The sequence below is a fragment of the Mastigoproctus giganteus genome, chromosome 10 (genome assembly GCF_048544385.1).
Source record: "Mastigoproctus giganteus isolate SK-2022 chromosome 10, ASM4854438v1, whole genome shotgun sequence".
Lineage (NCBI taxonomy): Eukaryota > Metazoa > Arthropoda > Arachnida > Uropygi > Thelyphonidae > Mastigoproctus > Mastigoproctus giganteus.
The window spans coordinates 73386532-73397488 of NC_143584.1; the positions used below are offsets into that span (position 1 = coordinate 73386532).

At 36.0% G+C, this 10957-nt stretch overlaps 1 protein-coding gene across 4 annotated transcripts in view; it reads left to right on the plus strand.

Moving 5' to 3' along the window:
- LOC150079083 (ras-responsive element-binding protein 1-like) overlaps nucleotides 1-7848 on the plus strand; it is a 348143-nt gene extending 340295 nt beyond the window's left edge. For all 4 annotated transcript variants that reach the window (XM_090383978.1, XM_090383977.1, XM_090383979.1 and 1 more), the window contains one exon: nucleotides 3185-7848. In XM_090383978.1, coding sequence (XP_090240104.1) covers nucleotides 3185-7534 — 4350 coding nt within the window. In that variant the 3' untranslated portion in view covers nucleotides 7535-7848. The remainder of the gene's footprint in view (nucleotides 1-3184) is intronic.
- Nucleotides 7849-10957: the final 3109 nt, after the last annotated feature.

Consider the following 10957-nt stretch of genomic DNA (forward strand, 5'->3'; position numbering starts at 1 on the left):
TCCTTGTTTATGTTGTAGAGGTTCCCCTGTCCCGATTAAGTTCAATAGTATTAGCTACAGAAAATTTTTCCATTAGGGAGATGGGGGGGCAAAACAAAAAAAGCCTAGTAATCTAGATATTACCATGCCAGTTCTGCTCTTTGAGTAAGGCTGGAAAAGCTGATTACCTATCTTAGCAAGAAGAGCTAAGAACAGATACAGGGAGTTCTTTTATGTGAATACAAAAAAAAAAAAAAAAAAAAAAAGAGACAGTAAATATATTGATTTACTTTTTCTTTTATTGGTTACAGTGGAAGGACCAGAAAGCCTAGCAAAAATATGAGTTGAGGTGAACAGATACTTCTCAATTATATTCACACTTGAATCTCTGGAGAATATTAAAGGAGTGCAATTGCAAAAAAAAAAAAAAAAACTGATATAATGATTTCAGAGAAGCATTTATTAAAAGTTAGTTAGCACCTCTGTAGCCAGGTGGGAAGGAGCAGCAGTGCGTAGCACACGCTTCTTGATTAGACCGGGGTTCAAGCCCGTCACCACCAAATATTCCCTGAGCAATATGGCCTTAGTTGCTAATGCTCCTAAAAACCAAATAAAAAAATATTAAAAGTTAATGAGAGTAAAGGAAGCAAAGCTGCAGGGGAGGATGGTATCTATTCAGTTATCATTAAAGATACTGCATGTGAGTGTATCAAATTGTTGGGAATTTCAATGACAGTATTATTAGATTCCAGGAAGTTCCTCTTGAACTGGAGAAGTGCTAATGTCTCCCCAGTCCACAAAGGAACTGTAAGCCAGTGAGTTAGACTTCTGTGGTAGGAAAGATCATGGAATTTATGGATATTTAATATATCAGTATTTTAATGGCTAAATGATGCGAGAAAGCAATCTTTTTCTGCATATGCCACTTTGACCTTTACCAGACTATCAACCTCAACAACTGTGGCAGGCAATTCATTCCAGTGATCTACAACACAGTGCCTGAAAGTAAACTTCATAAGATCCAGCTTTCTATTACTCCCCAAAATTTTATATTTGTGCCCCCTGTTCTTCTCTTTCCTACTAGTGAAAATACACCTCCCTTTTTAATTTTACTTGTTAATTTTATTATGTACCTCTAGTTGCCAAATTTTGCATTCCATACTTTCTAAGCCATTCTTTATATGGGCATTCTTTTGCACCCCAGTAATTAACTACTTTGCAATAAATAAAATTTATATTAATGCTTTTCAACCTCAGTACACTTTTCTGAAAATTATATTCAAGTCTTGCTTTTTAAGTTTATATGACACAGTTTGAATGACAGTAGTTGTTAGGTTATGATTAGGTTGCATCATAATGAGAGGTACATCACTGAGCTAGTAGTAGCGGTATGTTGCAAGGAAGCCCGAGGCTTTTTCTGCACCAGCCAAAAAAAGAACATTATAATAATAAAATAAAATAATGACAATATTAAAGTAAACTATCCATTTGAATGTAGCAGGCCCTTGACTCTCCTAAAATAATGGCATAAACCATCTAGGAAGCAACTTATTCCAATTATCAAAAATTCACTGGCTCAAAAAAAAAAAATCCTTTCTGCAATCTAGTCTAAATCTCTTTCCCATAATCTACAAGTCTTTTTGAAAGTCCAAATTTGTATTTTAAAAATGAATCACCATTTTATACAAAGTTGTTCTATATCCATTCTTGAAAATTCTTGCTTTTGTTATCTGGCATTTTTTGTATTTGAAAGAATGCAACACCAACTTTTATTTATTTTTTCTACTACTAAAACAAACTACTAATAACAGTTTGCACGATATTCATTGTAGAAACAGGATTCAGAGCTTGAAGGGATCAGGGACTCCTTGAATCACAGTCATTAAGGACTCCTAGCAATGGCTTTTCAGCAACTATTTATGTCAATCTACTGCAATATAGCATGCCACTCAGACAGGTGACATCATATGCAGCAATTTGAGCATGGGAATGCTGGAGTTGCTGTATAACATGCTACCTGCCATTAGGTGTTTAAACCACATTTAAACACCTTTCTCCACCATATACAAGCAAAACATCTATTGGGGATGGAATTTCACCAGTTAAATTCTCATCTCCCCTCCTCAAATTAGTCCCGTACAAGCAAGCCGCACGTTGACAAAAGAGATGAGAGGGTCAGACATGTGTCCAGATGTATCCCAGTAGAGAAAAATGACCATACAATACAACATGTGGTATGTGTCAGACACCAGAATAGTTGGGCCAGCACAGTCAATGACTCACCCAAATACTCTTGCCTTATGCAAACAAATGTACCTACAATGGTGGGGGGGGGAAAGAGTAGAGTCACTGGACAAGTAAATGACTGGAAATAGATTACTTGTTCCTATGAATCACATTTCAAGTTGCACAATGCAGATGGATGGGTGCAGGTCCATTCATCATGAGATTTTCTAATTAACAGCATAAAGGCTGGCAAGGGAAAGCATAATGGTGTGGGACATGTTTGGATGAGAGACTTTAGCATCTATCAATCACTGCCTCACTTGGAGCTCCTTCAGGTCTATTTCAACTATGTGCACACCTGTTTATGGCGACTGTCTTCCTTGACCACCATGTCATCTTGCAACAAGAATGTGCTCTGTATTGGGCTGCAAATGCATCCAATCTCAGTCCAGTTGAAAATAGAAAATTTAATTTATTTATTTTTCTTGGTTGGTGCAGCATAAGCCTCCTCGCACCATTTGGCCATTGCTAATACTAATGTGTGGAATGGACTATTGGTACCTAGATCCAGTATGGTTGGCATGTGTTAGTACACCTGTGGACACCCTCCTATATCTCCTGGTGGCTTTGTCAAGACATATCCTGGCCTTGCTGCACAATAATACTAGATGAGTACTAGATAAGTATTTCCAGTGCCAAGCTATCCAAATCTGCACTACAGATCTTGTAGTGAAGATTTACTGGTTTTCTGTTGTAAGTGAAAGGAAGTGGGCCCACTGTTGAATTTTGTTTGGACTTGTAAGGGAATGAAACTTAAGATTGAATATGTTTGTTTATTTACTTTTTTCATTTCTATTTGAAATATACTAAGCTATGCCCTATGCTCTTAAAAACTAAGCCTTTTTTTTGTAGAAGAGTAGTATTTGTTTTTTTAATATAAGTGTATGTATATATTTAATTTATTTTTTCTTTTCTGTAGAATGACAATCAAGTTGCTGATGATTTGAAATGTCCTATCTGTTCAAAACAGCTTGATACTGCACATTCCTTTACTGTTCATATCAGGCACCATCATCCAAATAACCACTCTCATACTTGCCGCATCTGTGGAAAGACGCTTAGTTCTGCAAGCTCATTAGATCGTCATATGTTGGTTCATTCAGGGGAGCGCCCTTTCAAATGCAAAGTGTGTAAGATGGCTTTCACTACTAATGGTAACATGCATAGACATATGCGTACTCATGGTGATGCTGAAGATTCACTTCCTACAAAATGTAATAAGGAATCAAAATCAAAGAAAAGAAAAGCTGGAGATTTAGAATCTAGTCCTGTTTCACCACCAGAGAAATTAGAGAGAAAGGATACTGAGAGCCATACTTCCCAAGATGCAAGTTTGTCTGAATCTTGGAAACAAGGCGAGGAAGATGAGAAAATTTCCTGTCCTGTTTGTGGCAAAGTTCTATTAAATAATGATCTTAAAATTCATATGGAAACTCACCCCAACAATCCAATAAAATGCTATGAGTGTAAAATGATTTTTGATAATCATGACAGATATAAGGCCCATGTTTGTGCTTTTAAAGAAGAAAATGAGGCAAGTGAACATCCTGCCACTGGGTTTCAAGATTTGACATTTCTTGAGTTTACTTCTGTCAAATTTCCTTTAATTGCAAAATTTATTTGTGAGAAAAATGCTAGACGTCCAAGTAGTGCCTTTCACAGTTTTGAATGTGATAAATGTAAAAAAGCCTTTCCTTGTTCTAGTGCTCTTAATTTGCATACAATTAATCACACAGACAAAATAGGTACTTGCTGTCTGACCTGCAAATGTGAATTTTATACACCAGCATCACTCCAGATACATCAACTTAAGCACAGATCTCCTGAACACTGTTTTTATCTTTCAGAAATGAAAAGTATTGAAAAAGGGCCTCAGCACACAAGTATACAAAAAGAAGATTATTTTGCCTTACTTGGGTTACATAAGAAAGAACTACAAATTTTACCGATCAAGAGGCAAAACATAGAAGAAAATTTTGAAAGTTTCTCATATTTTGTTCATGGAAAGCCACAGATGGATAGGCTGCAAGAAACTACTTTAGAAAGTAGCACCGATTTTGCAGATATTCAGTCGATTATATCATTAACTTCAAAAACACCACTTTTGCCAAGTGGTCAATCATCACCTGTAGCTGCATCACCTGCTTCTCCACCAAAAGTATCAACTAGTATTATGCCAGATTCACCATGTGTTGCAGAATCTGCCAATGCTAGTCCAGAAACTCCATCCAGAGAAGATTATGATCAAGCTGCTTTAACAAAAGGTGCTGAAGAGACAGAAATTGATGCAGATGTTCAGAGTGAATTAAATAGTGACCTTACATGTACTGTCTGTAGTATGACATTTAAAAGCGAAACTGCTCTGAAAAGGCATACACGATCACATACACAGGGTAACATGGCTTATTCTTGTAGCCTTTGTTCCTATACTAGCTTAGACAGAAGTACTCTCATCCGTCACCTTCGTACTCACAATGGAGAACGGCCATTTCAGTGCACAATTTGTAATTATGCCTTCACAACAAAAGCAAATTGTGAACGACATGTACGTAAGCGCCATAATAAACTAGGAAAATCTGAAATTCGTAGTGCGATGAGGTATAATCCTAACATGTCAGAAACAAAAATGTCAGAATCTGTTTCTCCTGAAATCAGTAGTTTTGAAACTGTATGTAAATACTGTAATGTAGACTTCAAATTCAATCGGGTCCTGCGTCATCATTTACGTTCTCTTCATAACAGTTGTCATCGGAAGCCATTTTTTTGTTCTGTTTGTAAACTGGGATTTTCTACTAAAAATAACTGCATCAGACATGTTATGAGGCAGCATCCACATATGAAGGAGAAGGTTAAAGAACTTGTTATAGCAAATGCCACAAGTGACCTTTCTGATCAGGAGTATGTTCACTTCTCTGATGAAAACTCAATGAAAGATAGTAAAGAAGAAGAAGATACTGAAGGACACGAACAGCCCCTCAATCTTACCATTAAAGAAGATGGAGTGACTTGTACAAATGAATCAGAAGATAGTCAGTTTAGTAACATTGATGAAATTGTAAATGCTGCTAGAAGTCTTGTGAGCCTTTCACAGCTTCCGCCTCCTCAGGAAACTCCCCTGGATTTAGCAGTTCATGCACTGGATCTTACTGTAAGAGCAGATATTTTGCAAAGTATTTCATTACCGGAATCAAGACCTGTAAGTATATTTAGTGTATACAGAAGTACACCACCACAAAGTATTAGTCCAAATATTTTAAATTTTTCATCAGGGGATTCTTCCAGCCAGTTATCTCAAATGGAAACGGCACTTAATTTTTCATTATCATCTCCAAAAGCAGTTGCTGAAACTTCAACCTGCAATACACAGTTTCAACCATATTGCACAAATAGTAATCAATTACCACAACGCAATAACAGATGCTTTAATTGTAAATACTGTGCAGCTGGATTTACTCTCAAGTCTAATATGGAAAGGCACATCAAAAGAAAACATCCAGAGTTTGCCAGACCAACTCGAAGTCGTAATTTTATCCCAACACTCTCATTGAATAAAATACAGAAACAGAATATACAAACCCTTTCCACCAAAACTCGAGATGCATTACTTGTTGTATTGAACAGTAAAGCTAACCAAACTTCATCACCACAACGAAAGGAGATTAATTCAGAGGGGGAAGTTAGTGATAAAGATTTGAATGTATTAATATTTCCATCAGATAAAGCAGTTTCAGAGCAGAATTCTCAACTTCACCAGTCCCCCACAAACAGTGATCAAATTGATAATTATGAAATTAGTAATGAAAACACTAACAAAGATAAAAAATCAGATTCCGAAAATACAACAGATCTTGCAAGTGTGTCTTCTGTTATTAATACTGTGAATTCGCAAGGGTTTAAGCAATATCTGTATGATGCTCGAAGTAGTGATAAAACATCTGACAGAGAAGTTGAACAGAATGATGAAAAGTCAACAGATGAAAGCTCTGCATCACCTGTGCCTTCAGCAAGCAATAACATATTACGAAAAAGTTCTTATGCTAAGTCATCTAAAAGTGTTGTTTGTCCTTTTTGTCGCCGAAAATTTCCTTGGTCCAGCTCTTTACGGAGACACATTTTAACCCACACTGGACAAAAGCCATATAAATGCCCACAGTGCCCAATTTATTTTACTACAAAATCAAACTGTGAAAGACATCGATCACGTAAGCACATTTCAAGTGCTGACATTGCAACTACACGAAGTGTACCAGAACGTCCATATAAGTGCAATCTTTGTTCAAGCAGTTCATTCTCTACGCAAGGCAATTTAAAAAAACATTTTTATCTTAGGCATTGGACCAAAACTGGGTCAGGAAAAGTTTCCTACATTTCTGAATCTCTTTTAACGAAAGATAAATTGGAAAGCAATCTAGAAGAAACCATAGAAAAAGATATAATTTCTGAATCAGCAGAAGAATCAGATATATTAAACAACATTTCCCATAAAAATGTGGAAAACATATCAAGCCATTCTCCAGATACATTTTTGGGTGCTCAGAGTGGACAGCAAACTGAAATTCCTTATAAATGTCATCTTTGTGAGGAATCATATCCCAAACGGCAGGATTGCTTGGAGCATCTTGAAAATTTTCATTCATCAGAATATCAGATGTTAATAAACAAGGGAGCACTGGAACATATAGCCTCTGACCAAGAAGGGATAACTTCTCCTTTAAATATTAGTGCTGTCAATGACGACGACACAGATTCATCTAAAAGCAAATTTTTGGAATACATCCAGCGAAAAGTGGTGTGTGCATTTTGTTGTAGGCGATTTTGGTCAACTGAAGATTTGAGGCGTCATATGAGAACTCATTCAGGAGAAAGACCCTTTTCTTGTGATATTTGTCACAAAAAATTTACTCTGAAGCATAGTATGATTCGACATCAGCGGAAACATGTTGATGGACCTCAACAGGATAGCACAGACGAAGAATGCAACATAACTGAACTACTTCAGTCAAAAAAAAACAAATGTCGTAACTCACTCCTGTATTTGATGAAAGAAGGTACACTGCAAGGTAATTCATCATGGAACAAGAAGAAGAAGAAGGCCCAACAGAAATTTTCTTTAAATGTCAGCAAATGTACTGAACAGCTTCAGAGGGACCAAGACGATAACAGTGATTTGATTGAAAATTTATTGGGTATACATGATTCCAAACTGATTAACGAGATGCTTGATTCACCTGATTCTGCTGCTCGCCTATTAGGGGTAAAAGAAGTGTAATATAGATATACATATAAGTGCTTATTAGAAACATATTTCATTATTAATTTTTAGATGAACATACATTTCTTAGTTGATATGTTTTGATAAATTATTTCTCAGGGAATTCATGAAAACATTATATCTATGCACCAATTTCTGTACTATAAACACTTCCTAATAGAATATGCACTGCATATGTCCATTCCTATCCCTCCACGGATGTTAAATATTAAAGCAATTGGAAATGTAAAGTTTTTTAAATATGTGTGTCTTGCATTGAGAATTTAATCAAGCAATTTGTTATTTGCAGTAAAATGTAATCACAATATTAATCTGTCCAAACATGTAAACTGATTTTTATAGAATTTTTAATTATAAAGTGGACTAAAGCATATTGATTCTTTGCCATTTCAGTGCTCAAGTAATTATTTCAAGTTCAGTTCCTTGCACAAGTTTGAAAAATATAATTTCAGTTTAGTTAACAAGTTTTAAAACTTGTTAACTGTAGAAATTTTATGAATACTAATTCAAGCTTTCTGTCAGTACCATTGTTGGTGGACCTATTATTTCCTTTTAATGTATTCTGTTAAGCATAAAAACCTAGTATTGACAAGTTGCATTATGTGTTATTAATCCTTTTGTGTATAAATGGCACCTGAAGTGGCTTTGTAGTATACCGGAGGTCGAATAATCCTTTTATTGATAAGTTAATTTGGTATAATTGACATTTAAGTAACTAAGTTTTACAAAAAAAAAAAAAAGTGACTATATTTTGATGCTGTATTGCACTCACTTGATAACCCATGGTGTCTACTCTTATTAATACATGAAAACTATACCGATTGTTGTTTTTATGTTGCTAATGGAGTTATTACCACTAGAGCAGTTCACTGTATTTGAAAATTATGATGATATATTGCACTGATTTGTAAAGCACCAAGCAGTAATGTAAATACTTTACAAAGTATAAACGAACACCTTTTGTTAGTTTATGGATTGATCGGTTAAATGAAAGCTAATGTACATTAGAAAATACATAAGTTATCACTTCATCTCAACATATCATAATGTTATTTAATGAGCATTTTGTGACTTTTACAAAGTGTAAACCATTTGGTGCCTTACTGTGAAATGAAGTTAGGTTCTTATACATTACCTAAACAGTTATTTTTTATTAATAGTTGTAGCCTCTAGAGGGAAATAATTCTTTTAGAAGAAACATAGACTATAACAAAATCTAAAGATAATTTTTATGCACTGCTAAGCCGTCCAGTTTGCACTTGTAGATAAACTTGTCCTTGTTATATTAGAAAATATTGAATTGGAAAGAGCTGGATGTTTGCTGGTAGCAATAGTATGTTTAAGCAGTCTTTCCACTATTGTTAAGGTATGTAAATTTTTATGAAACTAGTCTATTCCAATTTTGGACTGTACATATGACCACGGAAATATATTTATATACACATGCTGCAGCTATGTGTGGTGCAAGCTAATAAACTAGGAGGATTCCTTAAATGGACAATAGTTCATGCTCTCCTTACTGTGATTAAATCTGTGGAAATACGATTTATGTATTATAATTTTTGAAGTGTACACATTTGTGTGATTTCATTCCATTTGTTAACTTTAAATTTTTATTTGTATATTTGTGACATGTATTAAAGAACATATTTCAAGGAATATTGTAAAATTTATTTGAATTCTTATACACTTACTTTTAATGATTACTATCATGCTGGCCTCTTTTTTATTATTATTTTGAAGAAAACATTGAAGTTGGGTATTAAATAAAAATGGTATTTTTATTTAATTAATATTTTTCTGAGTGATATCTAACCCCCCTTTTATGCACTCAAATGTACATTGTGTATATTTTTATTGCATGTACTCTGATATACTGATGCCTCATTGGTCCATCAGTATAACAATAAATTGAAATATGATCACTGAAAACTTTTTCCTTTCAATATTTGTCTTAACCAATGAAGAAACAAACTAGTTCTCTCTAGTGAGTTTTTTTTTTTTTTAGCAATTATAAATATTGGCAATATCTAAATAAGTTTAGTCTTTCATTTATTTAATTTTTATTGCAAATTTTTACTAAACATGTAACTAATCTTGTGTAATGAAGAAACATTTGGAGCAGCAATTTTGATTTGTCTTAACAGTGGCATTAATACTAAAGATATTCCTGGCCGCAGTGGCTTTGGTACTTAATTGAAAACATGAGTTGTGTTTAGGTTGTTTTCAGGAGTAACTTTCCTGAGGTAACACCAAAGCCATGAGACATTGGTATATTGTTTGTGTTTTGAAGTTGGTTTGTCTAGCTGTATGACTGCAACCCCTACATATTGGCTCAAGACTAACTGTACAGCATGGAAGGTTTTATTAAAGGTTCTTTTCATGGTAATTGAATCCATACTCTTACATACACTAATGAGCCAAAACATTATGACCACCTACCTAATATGTTGTTGTTCCTCCACGTGCAGCCAAAACAGCTCGTACGCCACAAGATTTCTAAATGTCTTGTGGTATCTTTAACCAACATGTAACCAGCTATAGTTATATTGTTATTATTTGGTTTTTAGGAGCATTAGCAACTAAGGCCATATTGCTCCGGGGATATGCAGCGGTCATTTCCTGACCTTTCTACATCCTCTGTATTTGGTGGGCACAGGCTTGAACCCCGGTCTAATTAAGAAGCGTGTGCTATGCACCTGTCCACCTGGCTATGGAAGTGCCACGTAACCAGCAGATCCTTTAACTCCTGAAGGTCCAACGTTGAGACGCCACAGATCGGCATTGCTGTTCCTACACAAACCACAGATGCTTGATGTCTGGAGAATTTGGAGGCAAGGGCAATACCTGGAAGTCTTCCTCGTGTTTCGCAAACCAGTCTTGAACAATCTGGGCTGTGTGGCACGGCGCATTATCCTGCTGAAAGACGGCACCGCCAGAGGGGAAGACCGTTGCCATGAAAGGGTGTGACGTTTAAAGCAATGACATTTAGGTAGGTGGTAGACATCAGAGTGCCTGGCAAATGGATGACTGGACCGGTATTCTAGCAGAACATTGCCCAAAGCATGACACCATTGCCACCACTGGCTTGTTTTCGTCCCATGGTGCATCCAGGTGCCATCACTTCCCCAGGTAAATGACACACACATACCCGGGCATCCACATGGTGCAACAGGAAATGTGATTCATCGGACCAGACGACCTTCCTCCAATCACTCAAGGTCCAGTTTTGATGCTCGTGTGGCCATTGTAGGTGCTGTCGCCGGTGAACGGTGGTTAGCATGAGCACTCGGAATGGCCCGCGGTTACGCAGCCCCATTTTCAGCAGGGTTCGATGTACTGTGCGCTGTAACACATTACTCCTATCATCAGCATTCCAATTACCAGCGAGTTGCGCCACAGTCGCCCTTCTGTTGCCAC